Source organism: Passer montanus, unplaced genomic scaffold (assembly GCF_014805655.1).
Source record: "Passer montanus isolate IOZ18808 unplaced genomic scaffold, ASM1480565v1 scaffold48, whole genome shotgun sequence".
Lineage (NCBI taxonomy): Eukaryota > Metazoa > Chordata > Aves > Passeriformes > Passeridae > Passer > Passer montanus.
In genome coordinates this window covers 307,416-320,445 of record NW_024369707.1, presented here as the reverse complement: position 1 = coordinate 320,445, position 13,030 = coordinate 307,416, and the positions used below count along the sequence as shown (strand labels likewise).

At 35.9% G+C, this 13,030-nt stretch overlaps 1 protein-coding gene across 2 annotated transcripts in view; it reads left to right on the top strand.

Moving 5' to 3' along the window:
• The window catches only part of ATP13A3 (ATPase 13A3), a 51,593-nt gene that overhangs the window by 24,803 nt on the left and 13,760 nt on the right, over positions 1-13,030 (top strand). For both annotated transcript variants that reach the window (XM_039722358.1, XM_039722357.1), the window contains exons 6-20: positions 1,031-1,111; positions 1,811-1,880; positions 2,722-2,856; positions 3,654-3,726; positions 4,505-4,636; positions 5,411-5,590; positions 6,704-6,861; positions 7,525-7,713; positions 8,598-8,659; positions 9,254-9,404; positions 9,493-9,609; positions 10,846-10,863; positions 10,959-11,112; positions 11,198-11,318; positions 12,703-12,827. In XM_039722358.1, the coding sequence (XP_039578292.1) occupies positions 1,031-1,111; positions 1,811-1,880; positions 2,722-2,856; positions 3,654-3,726; positions 4,505-4,636; positions 5,411-5,590; positions 6,704-6,861; positions 7,525-7,713; positions 8,598-8,659; positions 9,254-9,404; positions 9,493-9,609; positions 10,846-10,863; positions 10,959-11,112; positions 11,198-11,318; positions 12,703-12,827 (1,766 nt within the window). The remainder of the gene's footprint in view (positions 1-1,030; positions 1,112-1,810; positions 1,881-2,721; positions 2,857-3,653; positions 3,727-4,504; positions 4,637-5,410; positions 5,591-6,703; positions 6,862-7,524; positions 7,714-8,597; positions 8,660-9,253; positions 9,405-9,492; positions 9,610-10,845; positions 10,864-10,958; positions 11,113-11,197; positions 11,319-12,702; positions 12,828-13,030) is intronic.

Below are 13,030 nucleotides of genomic sequence, written 5' to 3'. Positions count from 1 at the left end.
GTAAACCTAGGGCCAAGTTAACACATAATTTTCATCTCTGTTCTTGTACAAGCAGTTGGTGGAAACGTGATCCTAGGCTTTGTTGTAGTGAGGATATTTAAAGCTTTCCCTGTGTTCTAGAGAATGGAAATAATTGTTACGAAATGTGCACAATAAAGAGTTGGGTTTTTTCTTTTTTTCTACTGGGACAACTCTGAATCCTTTTTGACAGATAAGTTAATAGATATCCAATATATGAAACATTAGTGTGGAATAATGCTGGTTGTGTCAGGATGTTTGTGAAAGCCTTTTGGAAAGTGATATTTTCCTGTCCATCCACAGTATGTCCATGAGAAAATGCCTGGATATGGGGCAGCATACATCTGATTTAGTGCATGAGGTAGTTACCACAATCCCATAGCTGTAAACATAACAATGTTTTAGATTTTTCTGCATATCTGTAGATTTCCTAAAGCACAGCATTGGCTTTCACAGCATGTGGAGAAGTCCTGTGAAAATGAATCTTCTGGTGATAAGAAAGAACTGAAAATGTAGGATGCATTTTTACTTGTCATGAATAACACTGTGATAGTAAGATGCTGTAAAATAGCTGTGGTATAGACTTATTTAATAAATTGATTAATAATTATTTCTAAAAAAACTTCCTTTACTACTTAGAGTCAAATGAAGATAATTAGAAGAAGTGTTAATCCACATTGATTTCATATAACATTTTATGAAACTTGCTCACTTTTTAAAAGCCTTTGAATACTAGTTATGCTAGTATTCTGCTTCATTTTTTAAGTGTCTCCATTTTGATTGGAATAGGTATGACCACCTTACAGAGTAAGATATATCAACAAGAAGATTGCTTTTAATGTGTCACTGGTATCTGCAGTTGTGACAAGACCAGTTAAGAACAAATTAGTCCATAGATTTTGTTGTTTTATAAAACAGTGTATACCTCTTGGCAAAGCTCTTTTGAGTCACTCAAGACTTAATTTTAAATATCAAATTTCTTAAATAACTCATTGACTTTTCCTTTATTTAGAGGTCTAGATGAATCTACCTTCTGCTCTGCAATTCATAATGAACACAGCACAGGACTGACAAAAGGAGTGCATGATTACAGGTAATATTGCAGTAGTATTTGAGGGAAGAGTTGTTGATGTTTCATTACCTGTGCTCAGGGTGGTAAAAAGCCCAGAAGACAATTGAGTGATCAGTGTCTGATTTTTTTTGAAAATGAGATTAGAATATGGGAGCATCTGCTTGCTTATCAATTCATCTTCTGGCAATTTATGTCTAAAATAGAAGCCTTTCTCCTCAGATAATTTTAAGGGCTTTTTCATGTCACTGTCATTTAATCAGCTCAGATTCCATTAGGGCTTGGTTTCTTGCTCCCTCTTTCATGATTTGCCTTTTTTTCATGCTAAGAATAAAACTAAGATACAGGACCTTGAAAACATTGTCTTACTGCAGGGTCAGAGTTAACACTGGTTTAAGCTTAAGCTAATGAGAATCAGATACTGCATTTCAAAATGACATATTTAATAACATTGGACTCATACACAGTTTACAGAAAAATCTTGTTATGGAAGAATCTAAAAAATAAGGTACAGTTTAAATTGAAGTATAAAATAATTATCTTTGTATTGGAACATCTCACTAGGTAAATGCTTTCTGAAAAGCACTTCTTGAAACTATGATAAAAAGAGAGTCACAGAATTTGGGACATGTTATACTTTATCAGATTAGCAGAATTCCTTTGACATCAATAAGGCTCCTAAAAAATCTTAACTTTTTTTTGTATTTTTATTTTTTAATGCAGAAAAGCATTCTATGGAGTAAATGAAATTGCTGTGAAAGTGCCTTCCATTTTTAAGCTTCTGGTTAAGGAGGTAAAATCTTTTCTTTAACAAATTATAGAAAAAAGTATATAATTGAAAGTTGTTTCAGGTGCAATGACTGTTGACTGTTGGAAACGTTCCCCTAGAACCCAGCATTGTAAAACAAAATCATGGACAATTTTTTTGAGCTCTCCAGCTCTCCTTAGAGCTAAAGATCAAAGAGGCCTCAGCTATAAGCTCTCCAGAGTTCACAACCTGGTGCCTTTGTGAGGACATTAGAAAACATATCAGAATTCTTTGAAAGGGTCAGCATCTTATTTATTTTTTGTAGTTAATTTAAAACATAAAATGACTTATGTTCTCCATCAGGAGGCCAGGGATTATATATTACAACATATTCAGCAAATCAAATGTAGTGTTGTTGAATTTATTCAGTTTTCCTTGTATCAGGTGGATTTGAATAACTGATTTGTTATCTTGTGTTATAATAATGCACAGTAGAACTTCTGAACAAAGAAACTCTCCAACCTGATCTAACGGAGTAAGAACTTGAGGTATCAGGGCATTTATTAAGAATGAATAGAAAATAACATCCAAATTGGTTTAAGAATTATAACTTAAGGTGCCATCAGATATTCACATTACCTTGTTTTGAGGTGTAGGGGAAAAGGCATGCAGTCTTCAAAGTCTGTATTTGTGTGTTACTTAAGTGAGAACTCTGATTTTGAGGGGCTGAGGAGGTAGTGAAAAAAAGGATAATTTTGGCAAATGAAAAATTATGTATAAAGAACTGAACTTGTCTTCTCCCTGGAGGAGGATAATTTCGGCTTTGTTCTGATGGAGAACCCATGTGACCTTTTGTTGTAACAAGAATGTTCTGTCACTCTTCTAGGTTCTCAACCCTTTTTACATTTTCCAGTTGTTCAGTGTGATATTGTGGATCACTGATGAGTATCACTACTATGCATTAGCAATTGTGATTATGTCTGTAATATCCATTGTTAGCTCACTCTACACCATTAGAAAGGTAAGTTCAAAGAAAATAGATGCATCTTTTTGGCTTTTTACTGATTGCCTTATTTTGTTGTGAAATTGTCTACAAATTTTTTAAGAATTTTTTAGAGTTATACGGATAGAATATTGTTAAGCATTTTCCCTCTTTGAGCTGAAAGAATTTGGATTTATAGTTTTCTTGGAGACCTTTGCAGACTTTCCACACTGATGAATCAATAGGTTTGCCTCAGCTAACAGAAACACTACCTTGCTTAAATAAAACCTGGACACAAGTTTATGTACCAAGTTTTATTGACAGTAGTGGTTCCATCTTGGCATTGTTTCCTTGTTTGAAAAGGCCCTGCAGAACTGAGCACCAGTGAAGCATATGGATTGTTAAACTGGTGATTCACTTTGCTCTGTAGACTTAGCTGATGGGAATCAAAGTAGTAATTACCCTTAAATTGCAATCTTTGAATTCAGACCAGAGACAAAAAAAAAAAAAAAACCCCAAACAATTTCTTCCTTAATACAAGTTCATACAACTACTGCAGCTGTTACTTTTGTATGTTAATGACCAAATGATTTTATAAGATTTTGCATGACAGTGTATGCTTGCTTCCAAAATGCTGTTAAAATAGGAGCCTGTACAGGTTGATGCACTCAAAGTTTATTTGCCCATAAGTTTTCTAAACTATATTCAAGAGAATGTTTTGAGCAGTGTTTTGTTGTTAAAGAATGTTAGTAGAGAATCTCATCACTTCTACTGTAGAATGTACATTTAGAAGGCAAGCTGTGCTTTTGAATAATGAATCTTTCTCCCCTTTGCAGCAATATGTTATGTTACATGACATGGTAGCAGCTCACAGCATTGTAAGGGTTTCTGTCTGCAGAGGAAACCAAGGTAAATTTCACAGGTGGCTTGGAAGGTTGAATTTAAATTGCTCATGAAGTGTGAGTGTAAAGTGAGTCTGCATCTGTTCTTTCTTTGATCAGCTTGAAATGCTTGCATTCCTTAGCAAAATTGCATGTGAAAAGAAGTTCAAAGTGGAATTTAGATAGTGTAATATGTTCAGGGTTAACCTTCTAGATGGAATTTTCAGTGAGTATCTGGTTTGTTCTAGAGCAGGAGCTTGTTCTATTGCTTCTTTTGCCTTCTCTACCATTCCACTTATATAATTGTTATTCTGGTTTCTTCCCTGACTTAAAGATGTGCATGTGTTGTGTCTCCATTACAATTTGTTACCCAACAAAGGTTGCAATATGATTTCTGAACTGTCCTGAATATTTGGATACCACAGCAGTTAAAGGTGTGGTATCTAAAAAGTTGTGATGCATGACATTGTTTTTAAGACACACATTTGTGTTGAACCCATGTCTTTATACTGAAGTTACACTGTAGCTAATCATGAATATCTTTTGTACGAGCTTGATTCTTCTCATTTGTCATGGTGTGTTCTTTCCATGTGCTCTGGAGGTCAATCTGTGGTGGAGTTGGGGTTTATAGATGGCTTTTTCTGTATATTTTAAAAATCTTTCCATGCCATTAATTAAATGGGGTGGTACTTCATTTTATTAATAGTCCTACTTGTCACCACCTGGATATTGAATGTGAGGATCTTTATCAGGTTTTATAGGTGGTGGCTATTTTCAAGTAAACTTGTTTGTGTTCTAATATTCAGAAATAGAAGAAATCCTTTCCACTGACCTCGTGCCTGGAGATACCATGTTGATTCCATCCAATGGGACAATTATGCCCTGTGATGCAGTTCTGCTCAGTGGTACTTGCATTGTAAATGAAAGTATGCTAACAGGTAAAGTAAATTTGGTACACAGTGCTGCATGGCTAAAAGTACTAGTTTATACCTGTGTGCATGCTTACTTGCAGTATCTTTTAGCAGAAGTGGATATGTTTATTTTGTTTGAAATGTGTATGTTCTTACAATTAGACATGTTCTGAAGTACATAGGTACTTGTGTTCTGCTTATCTGCAATAGCTACATAATACTGCTTGGAAACTCCAAAAATGAATGATTGTTTCTTATTAAAAAAATTTCTTCTTGATAGTTTGTCTTCCTGCCTCTTAACTTGATGTTGTCAGTGCAGATGGAGTTCAGAATATGCTTGATTTATATGAATATGCTTGATCCTCTTGCTGGTGCTAGCAACTGATAAAAATTGATTGTTCCCCTGGCTTGAATGCACTCAGTCCCCAAAGGAGCTGAGAATAATTTTCTTCAGCTTCTAGCTTTTCTGAGTAAAGATGGGGGTGATGCTTTTCAGCAAGAGAAGGAAGCTTGTCCTGTTTTTTATTTTAATGAACTATGTTTTACATCACAGACTGTGATTTGAAGTAAGGGACACAGAAGCTCTATAAGGAATAGAGTTAAATAGCATTTGGGTGAGGGATCTGCTGAGCTGAGGCTAATAGGTGAGAGACTACCTAATAGCATGCTAAAAGGTAGATGACTTCCACAAGTCTGCCTGTGCTGCTGAAGTGAGGTTATATTATTCCACTTGTAGTTGTGAATGAAAAAAAAAAAGTCTATTCTTCTCTGATCTTGCTTAGAGACTTTCTTTCCTTTAAGGTGAAAGTGTTCCTGTCACAAAGATTAATCTGCCAAATCCTTCGGAGTATCCAAAAGCAGTGGGAGATGAGATCTACAGTCCCGAAGTGCACAAGCGGCACACGCTGTTCTGTGGAACCAACGTCATTCAGACCCGCTTCTACACTGGAGAGTTGGTCAAAGCTCTGGTAGTGAGGACAGGTATTGATTGTTACATTTATCCCTTGTAAATGTACTATTCCTTTTTGTAGGTGTGTGTCAACTGGCTGATGCTGCTAAACTTGGTAAAGGAATGTACCCCAAATAGCTTGATAAAAGTTTTGAAATGGTGATAAAACTAGATGATGGTCTGAAGATTAAAGTTGGCAAGGAGAAAAGTGAATCAGTCTTCAGCATCAATTTAAAACTTATTTGAATGTGTTTTCATGTTGTGACATGGTTCATATTCTGCAGTAGCAAATTCAAAGCCTGGAGGCTTCATGGCTTTTCATCTTGTGATGAGCTCAGTTGCTCTGTTTTGGTAGAATCCTCTGTGCCAAATGTCAGGGTTGAGGGTTCAGCCTTTGCTGTGGTGACTTGCGCACTGAAAAGCTGTCAGGGAGCTGTCACTGATGCTAGAAGACCTGGCATTGACTTTGAGGTTGTAGTAACAGACTTTGAAGTATAAGCAGATGAAAAATGTTTTGGGCACACAAAATTGGGCATTAATGTTGGGCTCTTTAAACATTGAGGCAAAAGTTCAAGGAGGACCTTGGGATATCTGTTGGTTGTTCAACTGTAAGACCTTTAGAAGGATAGTGTCCTAGTTTAGTTGTCAAAATGCCATCAGGAAGTGCCCTTCTCAGAAGATGACTCCCTGCACTGCAGTTTTTTCTGAATCTTTCATTCTGGCTCTCAAGGGACCTTAAGTAGACCTGCCATTTAAGTATTTAATGTTGGAGTCAGAATATCTTAATTTTCTTTTTTGCAAGGACTGGCTTAATTAGGCAATAAATATACCCACTAGCTCTGCACTGTGAGGGGCAAAATGCAGTACAACAAACTCTGCCAGGCCAAACCATGTGGGGATTGCTGCTGCTGCAGAGGAGGGGTTTGTTTGCGTCAGCTGCATGTCCTTGCCATAGGAGAGAAGCCCTGAGTATGATGTGCACATATAAGCACCTTAATTACAGTATTGCAAAACATCTGCTATGGACATTGAGAAACAATTGTAATGAAATTAGTAGCTTAAGGGTTTTATTGAGGTTTTTAATATATTTTAATAGCTTTTCTTTTCTTTGTATTTTTAGTAACTTACTCCCTTTTTATTTCTAGGCTTTAGTACTGCTAAAGGACAGCTTGTTCGTTCCATTCTGTACCCAAAGCCAACTGATTTTAAGCTCTACAGAGATGCCTATTTGTTTCTCCTGTCTCTAGTGGTGGTAGCAGGCTTTGGGTTTCTTTACACAATTGTCAATAGCATCTTAAATGAGGTATGTTTTCATTTCTGGTCCAGAACTGCCTTATTTTAGAAAAGGGGTGATCATGACTTCCATCACACTTCAGATGCTGAGAAACTGTTTGATTTAAAGTGAAAATTGTTTTGCTTTATTTTATATCAATGAAATGAGACACAGTTATTGAGAATAAAATTCAGCACAGAAGCAGAATTTGAATATCTTACAGGGAAATTTGAGTTTACCTTGATTTCTCTTGACCCAATTACTAGATTTTTATCTTTGATATATGTAAGATTGCCAGCTGATTTATAGACAGTTGGAACAAATAGGGTACAGTCCATCCAAAACATGCTGCAGGGAAAAAAATCCTTATTAAGGAATAACCTGATAACTGTTAAGCTTTTTGGTTTGATTTTTTTTTTGCTCCAAAAATTTTGTATTATTCCGTTAATGTTTTAAAGTAATATATTTCCAGAGGAAGAAGTGCAAATTTGAAGTTATGGGTTGTGAATAATTTAGTACTGGATTATTGTGGTTGCTGATGGTGGGTGAAGATTGTGCTAAATTTCTGGGCAATTCCAGAACACACTGTACTGGGGAAAACAATGTGTGGGTTTTGCTCTTGGTAGCACGTCAGTGGGACAGTGAGTCTGTAAGCAGGGAGCTCCTGTTCATGAACTCTGACCTCTACTGCAGGTTCCAGCTCGTACCATCATCATCGAGTCTCTTGACATTATCACTATCACGGTGCCTCCAGCACTCCCTGCTGCTATGACTGCTGGCATCGTTTATGCACAAAGAAGGTTGAAAAAAATTGGCATCTTTTGCATCAGCCCACAAAGGATAAATATTTGTGGCCAGCTGAATCTTGTGTGTTTTGATAAGGTAGGTGAATTTTGAAACCTTGCTACCTGAAGGAGCATTGTCTTAGAAAAGACAGAACAAAAAGGGAAAACTCTTTATTTTTCATGTGAGTTAGATGATTTGTGATGTGTTAGCCTCCAGGTATTCAGTGTTTACCATCTGTTATTGATCTGCTCTAAAAAGTTTTTGTGATTGAGCTGCTTTCTTATCTCAAAACTCCCAAGTCCCAACTTACTACTGGCAGCTCAGAAATGTGAGAGTTGATGTTTACTAAGAACTTTATTTAGCACACAAACTTCTGAAAAACTCAAGTGTGAAGTCACACTTTTTCTCATTTTCATTCATTTCAATGAGCGAGTGTCTTTTGTTATTATTTGTTAAGCAAACATGAATGAAAGACAGTAATGGTGCTAGTCAGAATTCTTTGCTTTTGACTATTTCCTAGATAAAATTTACTTTCCTCCTTAGATTTTATCTCAAATAATAAGTATAATACTACCTGTATTATTTCAGCTATAAGTACATTTCAGTTACTGTTTTAACTATGTAAGCTAGTACCAATTGTTTAATGCCCATTTTCTACTGTCCCCAGTCCCTGAATATTGAGATAATGTTCTATCATCTTTGGATTTTAAGGGTCTGTTTCATTTGTCCTGTCTCCAGTGAGGAGCATGACTCCTTTCAATGTTTTTGAAAGTTATTTAACAGGTTTGGAACTAGCAAAAAGCAAGGGAGATACTGTATTTTCATTTTCTGTCTCGAAGTCTTGATTTGTATGTGAAAACAAAGGGAAATATATTGTTCAAGTGTAATTTGCTTAAATAGCTGTTAACTTTTGCTTTGCTGGAAGATAATTTGTTCCTGAAGGCTTTTCTTCATGCCATGGCCCTTGGTCTCTTTTGCAGACTGGCACACTTACTGAGGATGGCTTGGATCTTTGGGGAATTCAGCGGGTGGAAAATGCTCGGTAAGGATGAGCTCAGGGCTGATAGCAAATATGATACTCATGTTGTGCTGTAACAGCTTCAGCAGAATAGAACAGAAAATTCTGTGTGAGCTCATACATGTTTACATTTCTGTAATGTGCTGTAGGAAGGCCACTTAAGCTGTGGCTTAGGTGTAGTGGAAGTTAAAACTCCAAGTAAAGCTGAGGTAGAATTTTATTTGTTACAGTCTGAGACCTCATCATGGTCATTCTGCAAAACTGTTGCAGGTACTGTTGCATATTTCTTTAATCCTGATCTCCTAAGCAATGACTGTTCAGGCTGCTAAAATTAATTAGCTTTGCTAATTAAGTACTAAGTGATAAGAGGGCTTTGTATGAGAGATCAAACTAGACAGGGAAGGAATGGAATGAACACTGAGTGTTTGAAGGAGGAAAAAGTTATGATAGCTTCTGAAGATTCCAGCCCAGAGTCTTAATTTGTTTTCTGTGTTGTGTGAAATCACAAGTGAAGGGACTTGTGCAGTCAATTTTCTTCTGTTAATCTAAACAAACCTTTTGAAGTGGCTCATAATAAATAATTATAGTGCTAAGTATATTATTACTTCATTGTTTCAGTTTCCTTTTGCCGGAAGAGAGAGCTTGCAGTGAGAGCTTGCTGAAGTCAGAGTTTGTTGCTTGCATGGCAACTTGTCATTCCCTTACAAAAATTGAAGGGGTGCTTTCTGGGGATCCACTTGATTTGAAAATGTTTGAAGCAATAGGATGGGTAAGTGCCTTTTTTTCCCTGAATATTGTATTATGAACAAGTCAAAGTTAATGAATGTATAAATTAGTTGATTTATTTTTTAATATAGATTTTAGAAGAAGCAACCGAAGAGGAAACAGCCCTTCATAATCGAATCATGCCAACAGTGGTTCGACCTTCAAAACAACTTTCCCCAGAATCCAAGCAAGCAACAGATCAAGAAATGGTATAAAAACTCAAAACAATTTATTTGAGTTAAAGAAACTCATTTTACTGTATGCTGAGGTTCTGGCTGATAAAATTGAAATTGGATCAGAACTGTGAGGGTTTTGATGGCAAAGATACAACAAACATGTTTAAACCAGTTGAAGGTAGTGATTCAGTATATGCCCTTTTCAAGGTGAGCAAACTGAGTGTCATCATTATTGCTGTTACAGAGTGGTTATGAAGTACAGTAATGCTTTTTGAGCTTATGCCTTTTAATATTGGTATTGTTACCAAATTCTTATGTTTTAATAAAGTGCTTAGGTGTGCTCACCTTGCAGTTTCAGTTAAAGCAATCATTTGTTAATGTCACTGTGTGGCGTGGAATTCTTGCCACTCTTGTACCTTAGAGCTAATAGTAAATGCTGACTGAAAAAACAGAATGTCCTTAGCAAATATAAAAGTTTCTTCTAGCTGTATTTTGAAGTATTTTTAAATATTTCACAAAGGGAAATTTTAAGCATGTGAGTGTATATCCAGATTAGCACAGAGTAGGGTAGTGGGAAGGTATAACAAGTCAGTACATTTGTATGTATTTTGTAGTAGATAGAGCTGTCTTTCTTTTGTTCAGAGCTCAGTGTACGTGCACAGCAGTAATTTCTGTGCAATAGTTGACATCTGAACATTCTTGCAACATAGTACGTTATTTTTTGGAGGGATATACTTAATAATCGTGGCCTCTTTCTGAAACACCATTGTACTTCAGTCATTTACAAAGGCTAAACAGACAGTTTGGATGTGAAGGGTCTTGGAAATTCTAATCAAGAAATGAAGCTCTACAGTTCTACTGTGTCTCACCTAAATAAAGGATACTAAACAGATGCAGTGTATTTATATTCAGCTTTTATGAAATCCATTAAAAATACGACTTGATACGAGAATGCTGTGCAGATTCTTTTACTGATTCATGTTGAAATTGTTTGTAGCTGAAGAAATACTTAAAATTTAAAGAATTTAAGAAATACTTAAAATACTAATCAAGAAATGAAGCTCTACAGTTCTACTGTGTCTCACCTAAATAAAGGATACTAAACAGATGCAGTGTATTTATATTCAGCTTTTATGAAATCCATTAAAAATACGACTTGATACGAGAATGCTGTGCAGATTCTTTTACTGATTCATGTTGAAATTGTTTGTAGCTGAAAAAATACTTAAAATTGATATTTACAATGACTGTGTATTTTCTGTTTTTCAGGAATTGTTTGAGCTGTCGGTAAGTATACTTTTTCATTTGGCACATAGCTATTTTTCTTAAGATGCATGTGGATGTAACCCTTTTGTTCCTTCCTTCCTTCCTGTCTGACACAGACTGGGTATGAAATTGGAATCGTGCGCCAGTTTCCATTTTCCTCAGTGTTGCAGCGCATGTGTGTCATAGCCAGGGTTCTAGGGGAAAAGAGAATGGATGCTTACATGAAAGGTGCTCCAGAAGTGATTGCCAGCTTGTGTAAGCAGGAAACAGGTAAAGGAGCAAATTGTTTTTATTTCTTCTATAGCTCAGCTGAAACATGAATATTTTAATAATGCAAAACTTGATTTTTCTGAAGTTCCTGTTGACTTTGAGCGTGTCCTGGAAGAATACACTAAGCAGGGCTTCCGAGTTATTGCTCTTGCTCACAGAAAACTGGAGTCTAAGCTTACGTGGCACAAAGTCCAGACTATTAGCAGGTAAGAGTGACTTCACTTTTTTAATAAGTAACAGATTTTAAAAGCTGCATACTTTGAATTAATATGTAATGTGTATTTCTGTTTAAATCAATTACTACTCTTCTTTAGCTTTTTTGTGTCTTGGCATAGATAGTTCTGTACATCATTTAGTTGTGCCCTAGACACACAAGATAAGCAAGTTTTTTTCTGCAATGAAATGAATTCAGAGGATGAGCTTTAAGCTGGAAATGAATTGGAATATTATTTTCATGATGTCTGATTTACATTATTGTGGCAGAAAACCTCGTCTGATTTCTTTACTTGCACATACTTATATCATCTATGTTTATTAAGGATAATGGCAAGTAGTGGAAATCCTCCTATGCATGTTTGATGCAGTTTCTTTGTCTCCTAAAGGCAGCATGTCCATTTTCTCATTGCAGAGGTTTGAAAGGTAGAAAGGTTTCTTCCTTCAAAGAGTAGTACCTCCTGTGAATTATTTTTCAGCTGAGCCTAGTTTTGTGGATAATGTCATCTTTCCCTCAGTGCTTGAATGTGTAGCTGTCTTGGTTTGATAAGGGTCCTATAAATGGGAAGTATACACTTGCGATCACATGCCACCCAAACCAGGGAAAACTGGACCACATGGTGGTACTTACAAATTAAGCTACCTAAGCCGGGCAGTGTCATTGTTCCTGAAAGAGATAAGATAAAACTGCCTAACCCCCAACAGATGGCAAAATAGAATACATGCTTATTTTACAAGCCAGGACAGTAGCACAGCTATGAAAATGCCATCTTTGACTGTGTTCTTTTGTATCAGCCTTGTGTGCAAGATGAACATTTGGCAAAGCAGAGAAATGAGTTTTCCAGTTTCAGGTGTGAAAGTCTACAATAGAGTAGAATACCCAAGACCTGTAAATGTGCTAACTTTTTAATGTAAACCAAAGAGAATCAATTTCTCTGCCTAATTAGCTAGTGCTGATTAATCTTACATGCCTTTGCAACAATGTAGTAGCTTTTATGTTAAGGTTAAGCTAAATTGGAAAATAGAGGTGTGCACTCTAAACATATCTTAATATTTGGCCTGTGAATGCAGTTAGTTTCAGAGCAGTTTTTCTAGCTACAACCTATTTGAGACTGTAATTTCCTTTTGTGGAAGAAACTGAAAATTGTGCTTGAGAGGAAACAACATTTTCTCACACTGGTTTTCAAATAAAACAAGGGAAATAAATATAAATTATTGTGATGATATCTTTCACATAATTTTTTTATAAAGCAAATTACTTAATGGTTAAAAATACACATTCCTCTTTACTTTGCTAAGCAGAAAATCAGGCTTTTAAAGCTGCATCTAATAATTGTAAATCTTAAAATCTTCTCTTCTTTGTCTCTTTTTCATCAGAGATGCTATTGAAAGCAACATGGATTTTATGGGGTTAATTATAATGCAAAACAAGTTAAAGCAAGAAACCCCTGCTGTACTTGAAGATTTGCATAAAGCCAACATTCGCACTGTCATGGTTACAGGTTAGCATGTAAACATTTATACTCAAAGATCCATCTCTTTCTGGTCTTGTTTTAATTATGTGTATGAAGTCAAATTTTAGTGTCAGTGGGTTTACACTGTGTTTATAGCAACAGGGAAGTGTAGAAACTTGTGAAAATATTCAGACTCCAATTTTTTTCTTTTTGGGTGCAAGTTGCTTTCGTAAGTCGGAGAAACCAGAAGA